This window comes from Pinus tabuliformis, chromosome X (assembly GCF_031772625.1).
Source record: "Pinus tabuliformis cultivar Carrire ecotype Pingquan chromosome X, CPIR1, whole genome shotgun sequence".
NCBI classification, from domain to species: domain Eukaryota; kingdom Viridiplantae; phylum Streptophyta; class Pinopsida; order Pinales; family Pinaceae; genus Pinus; species Pinus tabuliformis.
In genome coordinates this window covers 19,216,141-19,241,134 of record NC_142308.1, presented here as the reverse complement: position 1 = coordinate 19,241,134, position 24,994 = coordinate 19,216,141, and the positions used below count along the sequence as shown (strand labels likewise).

The 24,994-nt window shown below is 40.9% G+C and overlaps 1 protein-coding gene across 3 annotated transcripts in view; it reads left to right on the top strand.

Annotated features, from left to right (window-relative positions):
- Positions 1-24,994, top strand: part of LOC149138115 (HAD-superfamily hydrolase, subfamily IG, 5'-nucleotidase) — a 619,402-nt gene that overhangs the window by 378,521 nt on the left and 215,887 nt on the right. For all 3 annotated transcript variants that reach the window (XM_089449021.1, XM_089449020.1, XM_089449019.1), the window contains one exon: positions 10,854-10,977. In XM_089449021.1, the coding sequence (XP_089305147.1) occupies positions 10,854-10,977 (124 nt within the window). The remainder of the gene's footprint in view (positions 1-10,853; positions 10,978-24,994) is intronic.

Genomic DNA, 24,994 nt, shown 5'->3' with positions numbered 1-24,994 from the left:
CATTGCCTACTGCATGTAAGCTAAAGGATAGAATTGCTTTTTGATAGCAGAAACAAATTCCTTGCAGGTAGAAATGATTTTACCACGTTTTTGCAGATCAGCTTGTGTCTTACCTTCCCACCATACTCGTGCAGTTCCTCCAAGTCGAAGGCTATCCAGTTGAATCTTCTTCCTTTTTGAATCAACGTTCTATACCCTGCAATATACATCAATTTGTCTTATCCAATTATCTAGCTTTTCTGCATTAAGTTCTCCATCATAAATTGGCAAATCAAACTTCACATCTAATTTGATTAAGGAAGTTTTCTTCTTCTTCTTAGAAGAGCTAGAAGATGATGAGGATGATGAAGGTGATGATGGAGGAGATGGTGGAGGAGGCATTTCCCTTTTTCCTTTGCCTTCTGGAGGGGCAACTAGAAAAGGTTCCTTTGCTCCTTTGTCTGGTTTAGGTGTTGAAGTGCTTTCACCTTGACCCTTCTTAAATTCCAGATACAACTCTTCCACCATGGCTTGGAGTGCCTTAAAACTCTCAATAAATTGAGATCCTAATGCAGTTTCCTCTGCCATTCTCCTTTGAGAATAGACTCTTCCAATCTTTGGATTAGCCTCAACAAGTTCTCCTTCTCCTAGTCTGAGCTTTAATCTAGTTAGCGTTCAAAATCTAGCACAAGCTTGTCTAACCTTAACAAAACCTTAAGCTCTGATACCGCTTGATCTGAAAATGAGATCTTAAATCAATATTAAGGTATTACAGACTCGTGCAGGAATGCCAATATTATTTAGTGCAACGGATCGAAAAGATTGTGAATAATATAGACAATGAATAGTTATAAAACATAATAAACACACACATCAACACAACAAATAATCAAGGAGTTCACCAGACTTCCTGGCTACGTCTCCTGGTCCAGCTTTCAGTGTCGACCTCTATATTATGTCTTCAAGAGCAAATTATTACAAGTGTGAGCTCAAATCGAGTCTCAACACAATAGTGACAAAAACAACAGGGATTTACTTGAAATCCTCAAGTCTACAAGAGTACACAGACTCTCCCTCTTGCTTTGTCTTCTGCTTTCTCTTGCTCTCTCTGTCTGTCAATGCCTTCTTCTGTTTTGCCATTGAATGGCTTTTAAGCCTCTTGGCCCTGTCTATTCGCCTTCCCTCTTCAGGCTCTCTGGTTCCCGGCCGCTGTCCCTTCATCTCCTTCTGGAGCGTTTAACAATCATTGCTAAATGCTCTAAGGTATGGTGGCCACCTGTTTTTCAAATGGAAAGGACCACTGGTGCGGGTGAAATCCCAAAAAGTCGTTTCTCTATTTACACAGAGAAATACACAGAAAACATAGAAAAATCCGACAAAACACTTTCTATCGGACTTCAAATAATATCCAATCACGTCCATAATCCCTATCAGGTCCATGCTTGATCGCTATCACAAGTCGCAGTGCCCATATGCCATGGTTTCCTTTGTATTTGGGTTTATAACGGAAATACATAGAATACATTGAAAAACCCGACAAAAACATTTTATCGGAACTCAAATTATATAGTGCCGCATTTATAAACCCTTTCGGGTCCGGCTTTATCGCTATCGCAAGTCACATGTTGCATAGGCCCGGCTCCTTTGTATCGCTCCGATGCGATATTGCGATGCGATATCGCGATCGGCGATCACATATCGCAATGTCTTCAATCCCCGATAAGTCCTTCCTTTGGCCATGTTGCGATGCGCAATATCGTGATTGGAGATCACATATCGCTAATCCTCAAGCCCTCGGTAAGTCCTTCCTTTGGCCATGTTGCGATGCGATATTGCGATGCGATATCGCGTTCGGCGATCGCATATCGCTAATCCTCAAGCCCTTGGTAAGTCCTCCTTTGTGTTATAGTGATGCAATATTGCGAGTTGATCTGGACCGTTGATCTGTGCACTCGATCAACGGTCCTCGTTAAATTGCGTTGATCGCTATCGCGATTTCCATAAGGCCGCCTCCGATATACTTCGTTGGCCTCTCCCGATTGCAATATCCCGATTCAATCTGGACTGTTGATTTGTCCGATCCAACAGCTTTGGTGTAGCGGCATTTGAACCTCCGATAGCTATGTTTTCTGCCATTATTTCACTATTTTCCCTTGCGATAGTGTTTCCGATAGTTAATATACATGAAGACTTAGAGGTTTTAGGATCCATTTTGGATCACTTTCACAATTCATTGGACCTTGACATGGCTTTTGGAGCCCTAAAAGGGCATGATATTAGTGCTTTTAGAGGCTATGGCTCACATGTGTAGGAATTTATGTCTTATTTTGTCATTTAGCTAGTGGGTTGGCTTGTAACCCAATGTTATTTTGTGTCAAACTTGATTTATGGGTTCACTAGTCATAAATTTGTTGAGGTAGACCTCACATAAATAGAGGTCACCTCATTTGCATTTTCATCATCACTTGTGAATCTATTTAGCCTCTTGGAAAGATTTCTGCCTAGCTGAAAAAAAAACTTGTTTCTTGTGGAGATGTGATATTTTGTGGAGTATTTGCTTATGGAGACTTTGTCTTGCTTTGGAAACAACATGTTGGAATAATAAAGGATTTGTTCATGCACTTTCTTGTAAATATTCTATGTTGTTGAATATCTTAATGGCTATTGCATGGAATGGATATTGTTAGGTTTTTATGTGCTAGTTTTTATTAAAAAAATTTCTATGAAATCTTGGAAAAGCATTGGATGCATTACCCTTTAAGATTTGTGTCACAATCCCTTGAGTGATCTTTAATGTCAACCTCCCCTCAATGACTTTATTTGCAAATAAATTGATAGCTAGTGTATGAAAACTAGGGTTTTTTATTATCCCTTACTCCATTGTAGGGTTAGATTTTTCGTAAATGGATCTCTCTCTAGATTGCATCCAATAACAAGCACTAGCCCTTCCACAGGTGATCACACCATAAAATCCCTTTAAACTTAATTCTTCTCTCTCTCTCTCTCTCTCTCGTCGAATTTTTAGCCCTTTAAGACAAGTTGCTAGGTTAGGGTTAGGGCCAAAATTCAACTAGGGTGGATGTGTGGGCTTTTGGAGGGATTTTACTTCTAGTTAGTGACTCATTTCCTCAAAATCACCCTGTTACCATAGTAAGATCTTCCATTATAGGGCTGACGTCACAAGCCCCCCTAATCTAGCCCTAAGCTTCAACTTGGCGTTTTATGAAGTCTTGTTTTCCTAAAATTTATCATATTCATCTAATCAAGCCTTTTCTTGGTTTTGTGTACCTTGGTAAGCATGTTCTCGTTGCTTATTCACTAAACTCTAGGTCACTTGTGCCCTAGATAGGTCTTTGTAGGACACACTATGCCCTATCCTTGCTAGTTTGAGCCTTGTTGTTATGTTGAGCGTCTCTACTTTTTAGGGTAGCATAAGATATGCTCTACCTTCGAAATTTTGTGGATGGCTAGAACACATGATATCTCCAAGACCCAAAAATCATTTGGAGAAATTCCACCCGAATTGTATTTTATTAAAATAATTAATATTTTTAATGGGGTTCCTAAGTCTAAACTTAGGAAAATTAAAATATTAATGGGTATTAATGAAAATATGGGTGAGAAACTTTTAAGTGACGAGGATTAATTCTAATTTAATCTTAGCCATTGATTAGAGATTAGATCATGGTTGTTGATTTCTCAGCAGGAAAAGTATAAAGGAAGGCTTGGGGTCAGAGAGATTAAGGAAATCAATTTTCTGAGGTGAGAAGTTCTAAGGAGGGAAATCAATTGGGGAGATCTTGCAGTTGAGGGGCAGTGATAGTTCAGGAATACAGATAGAGAGGCGGAGATAAGATAAGATAAGATAATTTTATTAATGTCCAACAAATGACCATAGTAGGTCAATGGGATTGTCGGTTACAATGATTACATCATGCCAAGTTGGTGGACCAAATGGTCCCCTTTAACATTTCTTTTAAAAAGCAGGAAATACATCTATAATCTAAGTAATGTAAATGTAGAAGCTAGAAGCTCTCGGCTTCGAAACAAAGCACTGTGATGAAGCAGAGAAGGAGAAGAAGAAGAAGAAGGGCGGGAGGCGGGGGGGGGGGGGGGGGAAGGAGTCTCCTGTCTAGTCCCTACTCCTAACATCCTAGGTTGAGAGGAGAAAATTGAGAGAAACTTGTCAAAGTCTACTGTCTTGTGGGCATACTAGGCTGTCGTTGTTGTTGCCTGAAAGTTCTAGGGCGCCTCCGAAACTTGTGGAGGTAGCGCAGTAGTCGAGAGAGCCGACGATGGGCTAGTTTGGGCCCACACAACCTTGACGCAGAGCTAGGAGGGCCAGTGCAGAGGAAGAACTGCCTTCCACGCAGAAAGTCGAGGAGCTGCCGAAAACTGCCGGAACAGCCGGGAAAGCTGACGCAGTGGGCAGTAGTGTAGACACAGAGCTGACGCAGAGCCTCAGAGAGCTCCACGGAGTTACTGCGGACGGGCAGCGAAGTTGTAGCGGGGCCAACCAGATTTGTTGCTGGATCAGCCAGATTCTGTCAGGTGAAGTGAGGTAAAACTCACTCAGGAATTTTCACATGCTTAACCTCTCCTTGTCAATTGTATTTCTCTGTCACTGGTTTGTCGGGAGGGCAACCAGCATTTGTATTCAAAACTTCTACTTAGTAATAGAAAACCCTTAGAGTTGCTGCACTGGTTTTCCAGCGTTGGGTTTTTCCGAGGACGTTTAGTCCAAAAATAAGTGTGTCCTTTGCATGATTGGCTCATTTATTTTTCAGTACTTGATTTGTATAGAGGTGTAGGATGCAATGTATTTACATTTATATTTTCTGAATATTTCCGAAAATAACTTGTTAAATGAAGTAATGTAAATCATTTTCCTGCGGTAGGATTTCTGGTTTATTAGATTCAGAAATTTTCACATGCTTAACCTATCCTTGTCACTTCTAAGCCTTGAACTTAGAATATCCGTTAGGTGACCTACATAGGGAAGCCTCCCTTGTGGTGAAAATCCACTAAAGAGCAGGAGGTGGTAGCTGTGGTAACACTGGGCTGCACCTCATAGTGTTGTCACTTGGTCTGACTCTAGTCTTGTGAGCTCCCCTTTACAAGGCCCGCTAGATTTTTAGGCAACATGTACACCAATGTTGTTTTGTGGATATTAATGACGTTTTCAATTGTTCAATACTTGTGTAAATCGTAGAATTTATTTTTGGCCATCTATGCACTGCATGGTCTAAAATTTTTGGCTATATATGTTTTCGTGATTTGACATATCTTAAGGGTGATTATGGTAAGTGATTTAACATTGTAATTAAAGAAGATAAGAGTTGTTTTACAGTTGTACTCACTGTTTTGCTGATTTGACATAGGTCAAGGGTGTTTATGCTAACCAGTGTTCCATGTGGTTGCGTCCCCCCACTTGGGGGTCAAGTTTCCTAGCTCCCTCGCGCTTTGGGGACTTGGGGACGACTGGGGGTCATTTCCCCACACTCCCATAAAGCAGGGTACGCGCGGAAAGTTGGAAGGGGTCGTTTCCTTTATTTTCGGGGTTGAATCCTCGAAAGGGGGTCGTAAGGGGTCGTTTGGGGTCATCTAGGGTCGTTTCCTTGGACAAAATTCAATTTTTTTTAATGAAACATTTTTTTTTAAATCATAATTTTATTATTTTTACACGCTGTCTGGAGGGTTTAAAGTTTATAACTTTATTTCATCGAGCAACGAGTTTAAACTTTATTTCATTGTGCCATCGCCCATCCATTGGACGTCGCCATCGTTGCTGGATGTCGCCAGTTGCTGAACCGCTACTGGATGCCGACTCACTATGCCTGCAACCTCGCCCATCATCGCCGCCATCACTGCTGGACGCTGCCAACTGCTGAACCATTGTTGGACGCCACCTCACTGTGCCTGTAGCCTCACTCATCAACTTTGTAGTGTGGTCACTAGTGCCTCACTGTCTACTGTCGACTGTGCTAATGCCCATCGAGATCCGACTCCCATCAATTGTGTTGATTCCCATCGGATACATCGCACCTCTGCTACCGTGGGCCACAATGCACACTGCACAGTAAATAACGTTATAGCCTGTCATTGTGTAACTTTTTAATTTTTGTTTTGTAAATTTAAAAAAAAATTCATTTTCATTGTTGACTGTGTATAGTGTTAGTAAGCCTGTGTAGTTTTTTAAAATCTTTATTTAATTTTCATTGTGTATCAGTATGCATATGCCATAAAGCCTAAAGGTTTTATTAAAAATAAAATTTAAATTTAAACGGTAAACCCTTGTTGCAGGCTGCAACCTACAAGTTACATTCAACTTACAACTATGAGTCAGAGTTATTCTAGGAACAGTGGGAACAGTGACAGCAGCTACAGTGGTAGTGAGTCACATGATGCACAAGAAGAAATTGAAAGCAATCACAGGAGGGCAAGAAATCAGAATAGGCCTTTGCATGGTGTAGATTCTGAAGGCCCACCAAGAGATCTGGAAAAATTTGCAAAGGGGACATTTAATCCTCTAAAACCGCTTCTAATCTATGTAACCAAACTTCCGAAAAAAAATCCAAAAGTTGGTGGTGGCTCACATGATTGGGTCTGCAATATTTGTGGGCATCACTTTGTTGGCAGCTATACCAGGGTGAAGCAACATATTTTGGCTATTACAAGTAAAGGAGTCAATATGTATCCCTCAAAAAACCTGAATCCAGCTTAGAGAGCAACTTTAGAGGCTAGAAAGGGTAGCCACTAGAAAAGGACTGTTTTCTAGCAAAAATGTTGATCCATGCACAAATATGCCTCCATCCAATGCTTCATCAAAAAATACAAAGGGTTCTACTGGTGCATCTCGTTCTTGTGCAATGGGTGCTACAGTGTCTAGGATGTACAGTGTTCTAGATCGAAATGACACAAATGATGCAATTGGCAAATTTCTTTTTGCCAATGGAATTCCCTTCCATGTTGTTTGTTTTCCTTATTACAAGGAAATGGTCCAAGCAATTGCAAGAATAGGGCCTTCATATGTATTACCCAGAGAACATAAGCTAAGAACAACAATTTTATATAGACAAGTTTCCAAAATTAATGTGCAAAAAGAGAGAATGAGACAAACATGGTTGAGGTTTGGTTGCTCTATTGTTATGGATGGATGGATTAACATCCGAAAACACCCACTAATCAACATAATAGTGACATCTACAGAAGGTCCATTCTTTCTTAAAGCTGTTGAATGTTCTGGAAAGTGCAAGGATGCATCTTTCCAATTTTAGCTTTTTCGAGAAACTATAGAGGATGTTGGGGCTGATAGTGTGGTGTAGGTTGTGACAGATGCAACAACAATTTGTAGATCATTTGGGTTATTGATTCAAAGCAGGTATCAACATATTTTTTGAACTCCTTGTTGTGTGCATGCAATTAATAATGTGTTGATTTTGGGTAGCATCGGATGTGCTCTAGCTCTGAAATTTTGTGGAGGGGATAGAACACATGAGATCTCCAAGACCCAAAAAATCGTTTGGAGAAATTCCACCTAGATGAGGAGTTATTAAAATAATTAATATTTTTAATGGGTTCTTAAGTCTAAACTTAGGAAAATAAAAATATTAATGGGTATTAATAAGAATATGGGTGAGAAACTTCTAAGTGATGAGGATCAAGTCTGTTTTAATCTTAGCCGTTGATTAGGGACTTAATCTCTGTCGTTGATTCATCAACAGGAAAAGTATAAGAGGAGGCTTGAGGGTCGGTTGGAGATATACCATTTTGATCAGTCAATTCGATTTTTTTGGGGTGTGGTTTGCTGAGAAAATCGATAAGGTGATCTGAGTTGCAGTAGAGGGGCAGGGATAGTTGGGGTTGGAGGATCTTCTCCAAGACCCTGAATACTCAACAGAGAGAGGCAAAAATACAATAGAGGAGGCAATGCAGACCAGGGAGGCTGATGCTGGGCCAAGAGTCCCACGCATTGCTTGACGCAGTGACAACATAGGGGAAAAGCTGCCGTCCTGCAGAAGTCTGAATTCATCCGGGGAGCAACAGGATCAGCCGAGAAGGCTGATGTCAGAGCTTTAGGAGGCAACGCAGAGCTGACGCAGAGACTCAGAGTGCTCCACTCAGTTAATGTGAAGGGGCAGTGCAATTATAGCCGAGGATAGTCAGTCTAGTTGCCGGACCAGAGGGATTTTGCCCGGTAAAGTGAGGTAATCTCACTTAGATTTCTGCCAGTATATTTTATCTCTGTAACTGGATAGCCGAGAGGGCATCCAGAGTTGTATTCAAAACTACTGCTTAATAATAGAAAACCCTTAGAGTTGCTGCACAGGTTTTCCCACATTGGGTTTTTCTGGGGACGTTTGTCCAAAAATAATGGTGTCCCTTGTGTGTTTGTCTCGTATCTATTTAGTTTGTGATCTGTACGTCAGTGTAGTCTATAGTAGTGTTTTTCATTAGTGTTTAAACAATTAAATAACTTGTTGAATGTGAAAACAAGTAGGAGATGATAAACCAGTGATTGCAGTAGGATTTCTGATGTGTAGATTAAGAAATTTTCACATAATGCACTGAAGGACATTGTCAAAATTTAGTGGATATCAGACTGGGTGACAGCTGCTAGAGATGTGCAAATGTTTATCTACAACCACCACACCTCCTTGGCCATGTACAGGGTGCACACGAGGAAGGAATTCCTCAAGCCCACTGATACTAGATATTCTAGCTATTTTCACTTATTGGAGAGGATGCTAGAGGTACAAGCACCTCTACAATCCTTGGTTGTGAGTTCAGAGTGGGGAAGGTGGTCAGAATCAAAGATAGACACGAGGAAGAAGGTTAGGGTTCAGGTGTTGGACAATGATTAGTGGGCAAATTGTTCTTATTTGGTGTCATTCTTGGGCCCTATTGTGGAGGTCATTCATTACACTGATTCAGATGCTCCTAGTCTTGGAGAAATCTATGAGACCTTTGATAGCATGTTGGGTCGTGTGAAGGAAGCCATTCAGCAGAGGAAGCCCTCATTAGAGTTCTATACATCCCAGATTCGACCCATCATTCAACGTAGGTGGGATCGCATGAACACACCTTTGCACATGGCAGCATGTGCATTAAACGCAAAATGGTATGATGAAAGGCCTGGAAGAGTGCCTCCTATTGATGATCCTGAGGTAAAGAATGGCTTCCTAGATGCAATTGCAAAGATGTACAATGAGGAGGATGGGGCAAGACTTCAAAGACAGTTTGTTTAGTTTGCATCTCTTAGTGGTCCCTTCAACACACGTGGTGCTCGAACAGATCACATAGATCTAGCCTAAGCTGACCCGATTGGTTGGTGGAGGATGAATGGGGATGGTGATCCAGAGCTTAAACATCTAGCTATGTGTTTGTTGTCTCAGATTACTAGTTTTTCTACAGCAGAGAGGAATTGGTCCACATATAGCTTCATCCACTCTATCAAGAAGAACAATCTTCCCTCTAAAAGAGTTGAGAAGTTAGTTGCTATGCACAATGCCCTACGTTTTGAGCATAGGAAGACACCTGAGTATTTGAAGGGACCAACAACACGATGGGATGTTGATCTAGAGGATGATGCACAGGTAGATATGGAGGAGAGACTTGATGGGACACAAATGGGGTTGGTTGGTGTGCCACTTAGCATGTTTGAGAATGCAAGTGATTCTGATTCAGATGGTGAGATGGTTGATCATTATTCATGTAGCAGCGAGATGCAGAGACTAGCGGGGCATTACCTTGAGCAATTATGCTCATTTATCTTTTGATATGTACTTATGTTATTTACTTATTTGCTTTTCCGTTTGAGACTTCAGTTGTAGACTTTAGTTTATTTTGAATCTTGATATATGATATATTAGACTTGAGTCTTGACTCTATAAAATTTCGACTCTTGATGTATCAAAGTTGACTTTTATTTCAATATTCAGTATTCAATGTCCATAGTTGGAACATCAATATGGTTTAAACTTTAAAACTTTAAACATTTATTTTCATTGTACATTGTTAGTAGTTACACTGTACAGTTACAAACTTACATGTATGATGTATGATTATACGATATCTTGTTTTTATTTTTAAATTTGTTTCAGTTATATGATTCATTGATTTATCATTTATCCTTCATGATGTAAGTGTTGTATATTATATAATGATAAAGACAATTACATTATAAATATTAAAATTTCAATGATATATATTTATAATTTTATATTTCTAGGTTTTTAAGACCTTGACGTCCCCCCACGTTTCCTAAAAATTGCTGGGGAGCTTTTGCATAGGTCGCTCCTACATATCCCCGCTCCCTCGCCCCCTCGTCCTGGAAACTTGGTAGAACATTGATGCTAACTGATTTAACATTGTAATTAAAGAAGATAAGAATTGTTTTATTGTTCTATTTACCATTGTAAATAAGAGTTTTCAGATCTGGTTTATACATTATAAGAATGTCCTAGAGGGCTTAAACATATTAGAACACTTTGGTATATTTTCTCTTGGTAGCCTTGGGGTTGTTAAGGATTGAAATATTGCCTATTTCCACTTCTGTTTTGTATTATATTTCGTAGGAGTCCTAAGGCTGAAAATTCATAGTGGTAGGATGCAGGAACCTCTAATCAAGAGGTAAAATTTCTGTTTCATTAAAAGTCTTGGGGTCCAGAAATTTCATAATGAAAAAAAAAATGACGCCAAAACAAAAGTGAAAAGCACATAATGGCATTTTGTTTGATTTTAGTTGTACTTTGAATTTTAGTTTGGGACATTTTCTTAAGTAGGGATAGATGTTATAATAAAGAGAGAAAAGTAACCATTTGTGATTTTGGGATTTGCATGTTCTTATTGAGGTCGTTGTAACATTGATTCAGGCGCTATGACATGGAGAAGGATATTGTAACATTTTCAAAAGTCAATGCATTCCAACCTCATACAGTTTATTATCATGGATGCTTGAAGTCCTTCTTAGAAATTACAAAATGGAAAGGATCTGAGGTAGGTAATTTATGGTCTTGATTGCTATAATGTCCCTCTTTTTCCCTTCTTGACCTCTTTTATGTATGGTACACCAAGCTTTTATTATGTTTAATGTGTTGAAGTTAACCATGCAATTATGGTGAAAGACATTGTCGTCATCCTTTTTCTTCTCACAAATTCTAAAGTTTTATCTTATGGCATGATGGTACGCCAAGCTTTTATTATGTTTAATGTGTTGAAGTTAACCATGCAATTATGGTGAAAGACATTGTTGTCATCCTTTTTCTTCTCACAAATTCTAAAGTTTTATCTTATGGCATGGCTTTTTCAGTTCAGACCAATTTGATTATAAGCTAAAAATAGCATATTTATGTGTTGAAGTTAACCATGAAATTATGGTGCAAGACATTGTTCTTATCCTTTTTGTTCTAAAAAGTTCTAAAGTTTTATCATGGCATGATTTTTTGAGTTCACACCAATGTTATAAAAAGCTAAAAATAACATATAGTAAAAAATTAGGGATTTACAATTTCCATTGGATATGTAGAAATGTTTGATATGGAGAATGGTGCGGTTATTGTTCAAGGTACAAATATTCTGTGACATGAGATTTTGAGCTCACACACCAACTTAGACAACAATCTTAAAGTAATATTTGCCAATTGTTATGGTCCTAACTGTCATTAATTATCCTTATAAGGTAGAATTATTATTGTGGATGCCTTCTAACCCTCTTTGTCTCCTATATAGACATCAAGGAGACTTGTTTAAATAATCATCTTGTGATGTGCGTTTGCATATCTTGTAATACGACATTGGTAGAATTAATATTCTAATTCTCTTCGTCTCCTATATACACATCAAGAAGAATTGCTAAAATAATCATCTTGTGTTGTGCCTTTGGATATCTTGTAATGGGACATCATCATCTTGGTGAGGTTTTTTGTTCATTCACTTATTCACATCCTTAGATAGGCATAGCATTATTTGTTTGGTTTTTGCTTATGCTTATTCGATTCATGACATGTGGTACATATCGCCGCAAAATCTAGCAGTCCTTGGAGAGGGAAACCCTACAAGGTATAAACTAGACCAAGAAGCAGCAATGGGGTAGTGGCCTGTTGTCATACAATGTAGTAGGGGTTCGAGGAGGGGTACCTAAGGAACAATTACTAGACCAAATGACAACAATGGGACAAAGACCCACTGTCACCTCAGTCAGTGTTCCCTGCTCTCTACAGACTTTCACCGATGGGAGGAGTCCCAGTACGAAGGAAATCACTAATAATGATAGGATCAATGACAAAGTATGATGTGATTTCCAAGGCCCATTCAAAGAAGAGGCTTAAATAAGGTATCAATGCTTCAAGAGAAGCTAAAGGCTCTCCAAGAAAGACTTATGAGTAAGACCTAGACCTAGGGTTGAGTATATTCAATAATGACAAGGGTGTCTAAGGTGTTAAAATTGGCAACTAGGGCCAAACTCCATGTGGGTCATCTTATTCATGGCTGATAATATTTTTATTAGATTCCTCTCGTCGAGAGGTGTAGGATTGATCTAAAGATCATCGATTCCAATAAGTGTTTATGGAGATAGGAATTTATTTTGATTATGGAATAATTATCAAGCCGACCAGCAACTCATGTAGGCTCAGAAGCCCAACAGTCGCATCTATTCAATCATCAACATTTGTATATAAATACAGGAGGTCTTTTCCTCATTTGGACACTCATCTCATCACATCTCTCTCTCTCTCTCCTGCGCAGAAAAGAGGCTCTTCTCCTACTGCGCAGAAAGGGACTCTTCTCTCACACATGTGGAAGGAAGGACGCAGAATTTAGGGCTGCAACTGCAGATCAGAAGTTTGACCAGTGTTGACCATCAAACTCTCTCTCAGAACTGCATTGTAGGTGGAACTGACTCTCCTCAGAAGGCCGCATTTTTTGGTGAAGGAATCAAGCCGATCCGACGGTCGGTTTGCAAGATATTGTCTGCCCTAGTTGAGGGCTGATCTAGGGTTTGCTGCTGCTGATGTAAATCAGATTTATGTACTATTTCTCTCTACTGAATTATTGAAGATAAAAGAAGATTTGATCAAAGGGTTTCCCCATATTGGGGTTTGTCCCTGGCTAGCTGCCACATCTTGTGTCTCTTGTCTTGGCTTGTTTTCTGTCGATCATTTAATGTTCTATCTGCACTTTACTTAATGTACATGTGATTGCTAATCTGTGGATAATAATAATAAAAAGAAGTAAACTGCTCTAAGCATAGAACATACCATAATTTAACATGGTATCAGAGCTGAGGTGAAGACAAAGCCTGAGCAAGAGCAAGAGCAATCACCGAAGAGAAGATTGGCAAGGCTATCCTAAAAGAACTATGGGGTCCTCAACACTCTTCCTTGCCAAAGACAAGCTCTGTGAGAAAGCTGACTATCATGGATGGAAGATGTCTCTTGATCTAAGCTTAGAAGATCAAGGAGTGTTGAACCATGTGAGAGGCAATATTATTGAGCCTCCATCAAATGCACCTGCTGCTGCCAGGAACAAATGGAAAACTGACGAAGTCAAAACAAAGAAGATCATCCGGGACTCTATTGACAAGCGCTTAGTGGCCTACATCTCCGACCTGAACACCTCCAAGGAAATCTACGATAGACTGATGAGTTTATTTAAAGTTAATGATGCAAGTCAAGTCTTGTTTCTTAGAAATAAGCTGAAGGAAATTAAGAAGGGCAAAGATGAGAGTATGCAAGCATACTTCTTAAGAATCATCGAGAATAGGAATGATCTCCTATCTATTGGGGAGATTATTACTGATAGGGAAATGGCACTCACGACTCTTGGAGGATTACCATCTGAATGGTACGTGTTTAGGACTATTCTTTTCAACAATAATCTAATTGCTGGTTTCGAGGAATTAATGGCAAGATGCATTCAAGAAGAAACAAGGATAGATGAGCAAGAAATGCCCATGCCTAAAGGTCCTCTTGCTGCCTTTTCTTCTCATGCTAAGAAAAGAAATAATTTTGGGACTAAATAAAAAATAAAGGTTGGACCTAAGGGTGGAAGAAAAGGACAATGTTACATTTGCGATAAAGCAGGTCACTATGCAAGGGAGTGCCCTGATAGAAGGGACTCACACCGGGACGATGATCAAAATCCCTCTCATGGCAACCAAAGGAATGGAAAATCTAAGAAAAGGACAATGTTACATTTGCGATAAAGCAGGTCACTATGCAAGGGAGTGCCCTGATAGAAGGGACTCACACCGGGACGATGATCAAAATCCCTCTCATGGCAATCAAAGGAATGGAAAATCTAATAGCAGAGGTAAAAGGAGTGCTGGAAATCAAGGAAGAGGACAATCATTCAAGAAGGCTAGAAATTCCAGGTATGAATCTAACACTGTTGACAATAAGCAGGATGAATATTATCTACCAGCTGCTCTATCTACCTCTGCTCCTTTAGACTCACTGGGAATTTGGCTTATTGATAGTGGTGCCTCAAGGCACCTCACTGGTTACAAAGAAGTTCTCCATAATCTGATAAAGAAAGAAACTAACCTGGAAATTGTCCTTGGAGATAATATGAAATATCAAGTGAAAGGTGTAGGCAATGTCTCTCTTAAATTGAATCAAGGTAATACAATCCACTTACAAGATGTATTATATGTACCTGACCTCAAAAAGAACCTGGTGTCCATCTCGGCAATGGAAGACAAAGGCTACAAGGTGACCTTCAGTGATGGCAAGGTATGTGTATGGAAAAACAATGTTAAAAATGCCTTCACTCTTGGGTTTCGAGTTGATTCATTATATCAGGTCGGTGGAAGTCTGCTAGGTGTCATGTCTTGTGACACATCTCTTCAGTCCGAACTTTGGCATCAGAGGTTTGCACACCTTCATTATAAAGCTCTACCCGATGTAAGACAAATGGTGACAGGGATGCCCGAATTCCGAGTAGAGAAAGAAGGTGTATGTCCGGGATGTGCCAAAGGAAAGCTCAAAAGGGGACCATTCCCCTCAAGCCAAAGCAAGACCTCTGATATATTACAGTTGGTTCACTCAGACATATCTGGTATGACGCCTGTGAACTCGTTGGGAGGATATTCATATTACTTTACTTTTACAGATGACTAGTCTGGAAAGACTTGGATATACTTCTTGAAAAAGAAGGATTAAGTGTTCTCTTGGTTTCGACACTTCAAAGCCTTGATCGAGAATCAAACCGAAAAGAAGATCAAGATCTTAAGGACTGATAATGGGACTGAATATGAATCTAACGAGTTTCATGACTTTTGTAAAGAGGCTGGAATTAAGAGGGAGACTACTACACCATATACTCCTGAACAGAATAGTGTGGCGGAAAGAAAGAACCGTACGATTGTGGAAGCTGTCCGTGCCATGCTCCATGATCAAAGACTTCCTAAGTTTCTATGGGTCCACGCTGCAAACACCGCCGTATATGGACAAAACTGATGTCCTCATCAAGCATTGGGTTCCAAGACTCCTGAAGAAATGTTCACCAGTAAGAACCCTGACATATCTCATTTTAGGATTTTTGGAAGCCCTATATATTTTCATGTGCCGAAAGAGAAAATGAATAAATTGGGTGCATATGGAAAGAAAGGAATCTTCGTGGGCTATGGTGAAAATACTAAGGGCTATATAATCTATGTAGCCGGTCAAAGGGAAGTCGTGATTAGTCATGATGTCACCTTTGACGAAGATATGGCTCTCAGCAAGGTGGACAATCTTCCTACTTTGAGGAGCTCTCAAGAAGCTGACACCAGGGAACCGAAAGAAAAAGATGATGTAACAATGCCCAATGTGGATGAACCCATGGATCCTATTGATCCACCTGAGCCTTCCTCTTCTAGGAAGAGGCCCTCTTGGCTTAGGGGGCTACTCAATGATGTTGAAGGACACACTGCACCTCGAGGAACCTTTCGTGAAAGTAAGAAACCTAACAGGTATCAGGGATACCTAACCATCATGAGCACGATCATACAAAATGAGCCTTCATCATTCTTAGATGCCATCAAGCATCAAGTATGGAAGGATGCTATGACCGAAGAATATGAGTCTATTATGAAGAATGATGTCTGGGAAGTAGTTCCCAGACCCCAGGACAAGACAGTTGTCACTTCTAAATGGCTTTACAAGATAAAGCATGCAGCAAATGGAAGTACGGAAAAGTATAAGGCTCGTTTTGTCGCTCGTGGCTTCTCCCAAAAGGAAGGTATAGACTATGACGAGATATTTGCACCTGTTGCCAGATATACCACCATCCACTCGATCATAGCCCTTGTGGCTTCACAAGGATGGAACCTACATCAGATGGATGTCAAGACTGCGTTCTTGCATGGTTCGATCAAAGAAGAGGTTTACGTGGAGCACCCTGAAGGATTTGAGATTTATGATTGAAAATCTCATGTATGCAGGTTGAAGAAGTCTCTTTATGGGCTGAAGCAAGCACCTTGAGCATGGTATGAGAGGATCAATAGCTACTTGATGAAGCTGGGATTCACTAGGAGTGAAGACGATCCTAAAGTTTACTTTAAGGTTGAGGATGACAAACCTCTCATATTGGTGCTGTATGTGGATGACCTCTTTCTAACAGGTGCAGACCCTCTCATTCACAAATGTAAGAGGGAGTTGGCTTCTGAATTCAAAATGAAGGACCTAGGACTGATGCACTATTTCCTAGGACTTGAAGTCTGGCAGAAGCCAAGGGAAATTTTCCTATCAAAAGGAAAATATGTGGTGAAGATATTGGAAAGATTCGGTATGGTGGACTGCAAGCCTGTAACTACCCCGATGGAGCTTGACTTTAAGAAGTTAAGCGGTAGCGCTGCTGGACCTGCCGGAGATGTGAGACTACTTGGATACACTGATGCTGATTGGGCAGGCAGTGTGGTGAATCGTAAGAGCACTTCCGGGTGCTATTTCTCCTTGGGATCTGCTTCGATATCCTGGATGAGTAGGAAGCAGAAGTCGGTGGCTCTATGCACCGCCAAGGCAGAGTATATTGCTGCTAGCACGACCACCTGTGAGGCAGTCTAGTTACGAAAACTCTTCAGTGAGCTGTTTGGATGTACATTGGATACCACTGTGATCCTGTGTGATAACCAAAGTGGGATTCATTTATCAGAGAATCCCGTACTTCATGATCGCTCCAAGCATATCAATATCAGGCACCACTATATTCGAGATATTGTGCAGCAGGGAGCTATAAGGCTCCAACATATCAGTACAGATGAATAGGTCGCCGACATTCTGACAAAGCCCCTAGGAAAGGTCAAATTTTTGACTTTCCGAAAACGACTTGGTGTTGTTCAGAAACCCTCCGATGAGGGTCCTGTATGATGTATGGAGCTCTTGGAGCTCTGGGGGGGCATGGGGTACTTCTTGGAGCAACATATGACCACAGGGTGACTCACCATCCCTTGGTGGTGTACGTGTACAGGGTAAAAGAATCAAAACTTTCCCTGTGACACCCCGTGGTGACTATGTAGTAGGATGATCATTTCTCCTGTGAGGTCTGGATGATGTATTCTCCATGACGATTATGTAGCAGGATGATTAGTTCTCCTGTGAGGTCTGGATGATGTATTCTCCATGACGATTATGTAGCAGGATGATTAGTTCTCCTGTGAGGTCTGGATGATGTATTCTCCATGACGATTGTGTAGCAGGATGATTAGTTCTCCTATGAGGCCTGGATGATGTGTTCTGCATGGCAATTATGGACAAGATGATTCGCTCTCTTGTGAGACAAGATGATTCGCTCTCCTGCGGACAGGATTGATTAGTTCTCTTGTCAAGGCATCCTACCCATGCAGTCTGGGACTCATGGGAAGTACCTCTCATCTGATCAATGAGCAGGGAAATGAGGATAGGGACCATAGTAGAACCGATGGACGCATTGCTGTATCTACCGTACTCCCTATGCTAGGATGACCTTCATTGATCTAGGGATCAATGATACTAGTCTAGGACTAGTGGTAGGATTTTTACCCACTATGACACTGACTTCGGGTCGGTTGAGGACTGGTCTGGTACCAGTGGTACACACTCTGAGACTGACTTTGAGTCAGTGGAGGATGGTATGATACATCCTCGATCATTTCTTTTTCTTCATAATTCGGACAAAGCAGAGCAGAGCAGATTAGAACAGGGCAGAACAAAACAGAGCAGAGCAGGCAAAATAGAGCAGAGTAAGGGTCAAGCTGTACAGGGCAGTGCGTTTGATGGATGAATAGTAGCGACTGACAGACGGATTGCAGATGGAGTTCTCCCTAGTTGAGAGGGAGTGTTAAAATTGGGTCATCTTATTCATGGTTGATAATATTTTTATTAGATTTCTCTCGTCGAGAGGTGTAGGATTGATCTAAAGATCATCCGATTCCGATAAGTATTTATGGAGATATGAATTTATTTTGATTATGGAATAATTATCAAGCCAACCAGCAACTCATGTATGCTCAGAAGCCCAACAGTCGCATCTGTTCAATCATCAACATTTGTATATAAATACATGAGGTCTTTTCCTCATCTGGACACTCATCTCATCACATCTCTCTCTCTCTCTTGCGTAGAAAAGAGGTTCTTCTCCTACTGCGCAGAAAGGGACTCTTCTCTCACACGTGTGGAAGGAAGGATGCAGAATTTAGGGCTGCAACTGCAGATTGGAAGTTTGACCAACGTTGACCATCAGACTCTCTCTCAGAACTACGCTGTAGGTGGAACTGACTCTCCTCAAAAGGCCACATTTTTTGGTGAAGGAATCAAGCTGATCCGACAGTTGGTTTGCAAGATATTGTCTGCCCTAGTTGAGGGCTGATCTAGGGTTTGCTGCTGCTGATGTAAATCATATTTATGTACTATTTCTCTCTGCTGAATTATTGAAGATAAAAGAAGATTTGATCAAAGGGTTTGCCCGTATTGGGGTTTGTCCCTAGTTAGCCGCCACATCTTGTGTCTCTTGTCTTGGCTTGTTTCCTGTCGATCGTTTAATGTTCTATCTGCACTTAATGTACATGTGATTGCTAATATGTGGATAATAATAATAAAAAGAAGTAAACTGCTCTAAGCATAGAACATACCATAATTTAACATAAGGTCAAGGCTCCAAAGATGATTAAGACCTCTCAAGAAGCTTTATAAGATGTTTATATATATTTAAATAGGCTTTCGCTACTCTTGAGAAGCCTCGAATGAGACCACACAAGACCTAGGGTTTATGAATAGTCGCGAGGGAGTGTGAAAATTCCTTGAAATTGCAACAATTGGAAATTTATTCTTCTAACTGATTAATTATACATTTTATTTGTTACGACAAATAACAAATAAATCACACTGCAATTTTTCACAATAAATATATGTTGCAAAAATAAACTGGAATTGAGAAAAATAGATGCACACACACAATAAAAATGATACTAATAGTTTTGGACTAACACCCCCGAAAAAACTCTGAAGGAAAAATCAGTGCAACAGATGAGGGTTTATTTTTATTATTATTCAGCAACAAAATTTGAGTACAATAATTTGGATGCCTAATTGGCGATCCTCCAGCAAAATATCTGACCACAATTGTGAGGGAAAATTTCCCTTCTCCACAAGCAATTCGACCTCTTCTTTGCCACTCTAGCTAGCACCCGGATCACCCCTGCGTAGGGTTCTGCAGAGCCTGTAACTCGCATTTCCCAGATATGCTTCGATGTGCCTCAATTCGACTCTCTGCCATTGAGATGAATTCGTGTGGCCTCTGGAAAATTATCTTGGCCTTATTGTCGCCCGGGTTGTACAGGCACCACGACAATGCTCAGGAGGGGGGCTGTCACTCTGATCCCCACCCACTTCGTCTAGCTGTCTCCCAACAACAGGCTATGGGGGCTAGCCCCTATGGAATAGAATGGAAGGAAACAAGTTGGAAAACAACTTGCGCAGGAGACACAGATGAGTGGCCTAGCCACTTGGTTGAATTTAAGCAAGGTTATTGATTAGATTAGATTCTTTATTATGAGACCATTGCCTTAATGGAGTCACAAATCCTTGCTTTTAGTAAATTGGAACGAAATGACTGGATGGACACTCGCTGCTTGAATGATTGACTCACCTATATGATGTGCAAGTCCTGAGACCTATGTGGGATGCAATGATCTTGGTAAATTTTAATTAGATGCCGAGTCTAAGTGTGACGTCCTCCCTAACTATTTTGAGAAACATGTTGAATTTCCACGATCTTGGGTCTAGGTTAGAGTCTTAAAATCACCGATGCTACCAAACCAAGAATCTCAACAAGAACTACTTTGCATAGTGGAAAATATAAAGCAGTAAATCTCATATGCACAAGTATACACAATTTTTAACAAATATTGTACAATAATGTACAACCCAATGTTTGTTATATTAAACCAATCTGAACAATACAATAGTCTATGGAATATAAGATACAATGACAATCTTCGTTGCAACTTCTATGTCGTATCTTATCCTGTCGGTCCTTCGCTTCTGTACTTCTCTCTAGCTACCCCTTAGTCCTTCAAAGGACAACACATAGAGACTCCAAGAGGGCTGCCACATAACACTGTTGCAAGTCACTTCTTTTGCATGTACATAAGCTAATCTAATCTTCTCTCTAGGCTGGCCAATACCTAAGCTCCAATCCACCAATCTAGCACTCACATTTGTCCATCAAAGTGTTGCACATTAGGCACCAAAATTCACCCAACCTTCAACTCTCTTCGTTACTTCAAGATTGCTTTTCTAGGGATACTTTGGGTAGCCAACACACTAACCTCCACCAGATCAATGGCACCCAATTCTTCACTACAAGTTCTGCTCCTAGGATAGACTTTTGACCTCCACGAAAATTTCGCCAAATGGCACCCATAGGCTGCTACAATTGTCCAAACATGGACCATCCACCAAGAATCCAAACAACTTTAGTATACCTATACATAGCTTGGGCTGAAGTGTCACTACTATAGTTTATCACTAGTTAGGGCATCCACTGCATACATTACAGCCCTAAACCACTCCAATAGTCACCTAAAAACCCACGACTTCCTCAAAGGAGCTCGGACTAGTCTATTTGGACTCCAAGGGAATGCGGCCTAACAAGAGCTAGAAATTACCACCATTACCTTACACAAACAACCCATAAACATCACCTTCTCATGCAGCCTTCTCTGCAACAAACTTGGACCTGTATTGAGAGACAAACAACCCTTAAACAATCCTCAATTCAATTCGTCCTTCACTCCTGTACTTCGCTACCACATATAGGTGTGTTTATACACTTGAATGCACTTGGGATGTGAGAAATTATCTCACACACACCTCCTATTTATACACATAAGAGGGCTCCACGAATTTGTTGAAGAGACATGACTTGTTTGTCCAACAATTAATTGTGATCTTCAAATATTCATAACTCAAGTTCTAGAGCTCAAGTTTGAGTGATCTTCGAAGCATTGGAATCACCACACCAAGCTCTATCATCTCAAATTTCCTCATGCTCAAATTCTTTATGGTTTTGGCCCAAATCCCGATGGGTGCAAAACTCCATGCTTGGGTTCCAAGCCCACAAGTGACTCTTGTGGCACTTTTCCCTTCAAACATCGAACCCTAGGGCTTGGAGTACCTCCCAACCTAAAAAATCAGCACTCCCTCTTAGCGACGGAGGTACTTCCAAGACTAGGAAGTAACTCATCATCATCATCACTACTCGCAACACTTGCTGAACTCTTGGCGCTCACCATTGCGACAATCCCTGAAGCATGAACTACGCTTCTCTCAGCAGTGTCGCTGTAATTGGAAGCATCTTGCTTCTTCTTGTCCTATAATGTCTTCCACTCTCTCCATGATTCCTTCTTGGCAGCTATAGGAGCACCCTTGCTCCCCATTGACCACACGCTCTTCTTGGTCTGCAAAGTCTCCCTCGGAATCTGCAAGCTCCCTCTAGAACTCAACTCCCTCTGAGTCTCTAAAATCTAGACCTTCTTCTCAGGAACCTGTACCTGCTCCTATGAAGCCTGCACCTGTAACTGCTTCTCTGGAACCTGCACTTGCTCCACCTTCTTCTTCCCATGATCTATAGGCATTTCCGTTAGCCTTGATAGACCATGCACTCTAACTCCAAGCACAATCCCATCAGAGCTAGAGCCTCTATGCTTGAGTCTTGCTTTCCCATCCTCGAACAAGACCTCGAACCCCTTCTTCTCGATCATCGAGACAAAAATCACACTATATTCGAGTCTTGGTACAAACATTACATCCTGGGCCCACATCACTTGTCCTGTCTCCATCATGAATGGCACAACTCCCGATGCTTGGATCTCCAACTGACTCTTGTCGCCCAACACCATGTGCAATTTCGAGTCCCATTCAGCAAGAGTATCAAAAACCTCCTGTGACCCTGTCATATGCTTCGACGCACCACTGTCCATGTACCATCCATCCTCATCGATAGTACCTTGCGAGAAATGAGAGATCATAGCAAAGTCCTCCTCCTCCAATCTCTTGGTGAGATCATCTATCTCAGCAGAAGTGCAACATCATCTATCTCAGCAGAAGTGCAACACCAGCGACTTGCTTTCCTTTCTTCTTCTCGTCATCTTCCTTCTTCATTAGACATCTCGACGAAAAATGACCCATCTCGCCACATTTGAAACACGTGACTTTACTCAAGTCCTTCTTCTACTTACCCTTCATTCGTGCTGCAAGTGCCACGTCCTCATCTACCCTTTTCGTCAGATGAAGATCCTCGTTTCGCAAGTCTTCCTGAATGAAGTCATCCCACAACCTATTCTAGTCTGACAAATTCTCTCTGGTAATAGTCCCTTTGATGAAGGCTTCCATTCCTCTGTGAACCCTTTCAAAGCAATTCTCACCATATCAGAATTTGAAATAGTCATATTGACGGCAGCAAGCTCATCTTTAACCTGAGACAATCTTGTCAGATATGAAGTCACTCCTTCACCCTTTATCATCTTGGTGGACTTCAACTTATCCTCCAATACCAGTACCCAATTCTCGTTCCTATTCTGGAACACATTCTGAAGAGCCATCCACATCTCATGTGTGGTGTTATTCCTGGACAAATGAGGTATTAGGGAGTCCTTCACACCATCAAGGATGATCAATCTCGCCCCCGTATCCAAATCCTCATAAACTTCCAACTCCTTTGGGTCAGTTGGCTTCTTTATGGCTTTCTCAACGAACTCCCAAATCTTGTTGACTTGCAAGACCAACTTGATCCTTTTTTTCCACGGATTATAGTTGGACAAACTCTCCAACCTGTCCTCATACCAGATACCAGTGTGCAACTTCAACAATGTCACCTACAATGTGACCAACTCCCTTTTAAGCTATACTTCAATGTGCACAACTCTGATTCACTGACTTCCAAAGTAGCTCAGACACACTTTGAAACCATGTTGAATTTCCACGATCTTGGGTCTAGGTTAGAGTCTTAAGATCACTGGCGCTACCAAACCAAGAATCTCAACAAGAACTACTTTGCACAACGGAAAATATAAAGTAGTAAATCACATATGCACAAGTATACACAATTTTTAACAAATATTGTACAATAATGTACAACCCAATCTTTGTTATATTAAACCAATATGAATAATACAACAGTCTATGGAATACAAGATACAATGACAATCTTCGTTGCAGCTTCTATGTCGTATCTTGTCCTGTCAGTCCTTCGCTTCCGTACTGCTCTCTAGCTGCCCCTTAGTCCTTCAAAGGACAACACATAGAGACTCCAGGAGGGCTGCCACCTAACATTGCTGCAAGTCACTTCTGCTGCATGTACATGGGCTGATCCAATCTCTCTCTAGGTTGGCCAATACTTGAGCTCCAATCTGCCAATCTAGCAGTCACTTTTGTCCATCAAAGTGCTGCACATTAGGCACCAAACTTCACCCAACCTTCAGCTCTCTTCGTCACTTCAAGATTGCTTGTCTAGGGCTACTTTGGGTAGCCAACACACTGCCCTCCACCAAATCAATGGCACCCAATCCTTCACTACAAGTTCTGCTCCTAGGATAGACTTTTGACCTCCACAAAAAGTCCTCCAAATGGCACCCACAGGCTGCTACAATTGTCCAAACATGGACCATCCACCTAGCATCCAAACAACTTAAGTACACCTATACATACCTTGGGTTGAAGTGTCACTGTTGTAGTTCATCATTGGTTAGGGCATCCACTGCATACATTACAACCCTGAACCACTCCATTATGTTGAATTTTCTAAGTTTACTTAGTTAGAAACCCTCCATGCACTTTATCTGATTTATTCCTACTGTTAGTGTCAGTCTTTCCAGCTTTCCTCCAGTGATCAAACGTGCTCTTACAAAGTGATTTTGAAGTGTCAAGGTCAAATTTTGTCATTTCAGTGAGTCTTCAAGCAAAATTTGGTCACTAGGCATTAGGTCTAGGGTTTGCTTTCACTCCTTCTAAAGTTGTCCAAATGTTGGTCCATGTCACCATTCAGCTGAGTTTATCATCATTCATAGGGTTGTCATTATCATGTCAGTGTCTAATGAGTCATTTTACACCTTGTTCATGCTTCAGTTGCACCTAGGCAAGGTCATTTCCCTCTCCTAGGGTTTTGAAAGCTAATTTCTCTTGAATGGTCAAATCATTAGCAAAACTTGTATCCAGATGTTCATACACCTTCCCCTATCCTTCATGTACCTTATCAAACACTTTCCATCACTGAGATCCCCCAAATTCCTCATTTTTGCACAAACCCTAGTTTCTAGCTACAACCTGGCAATTTTCTAGGTTTGGCCTGTGTTTTGCCCTTTTGGACCCCTTCCCCTCGCTCAATCTCTGAGATTCCACTTTCCCTGCTTCCTAACATCCCTCCCCACTCCCAAAAATTTCCCCAAGAATTTAGAAGCCTCTTATCCCCTTCATTTCGCTTCATTTCGACAAAATTCCTTGTTTCACACATCGGGACAAGTTTCACTCAAAAGATGTTTCAGAGCAATCAAAGATGA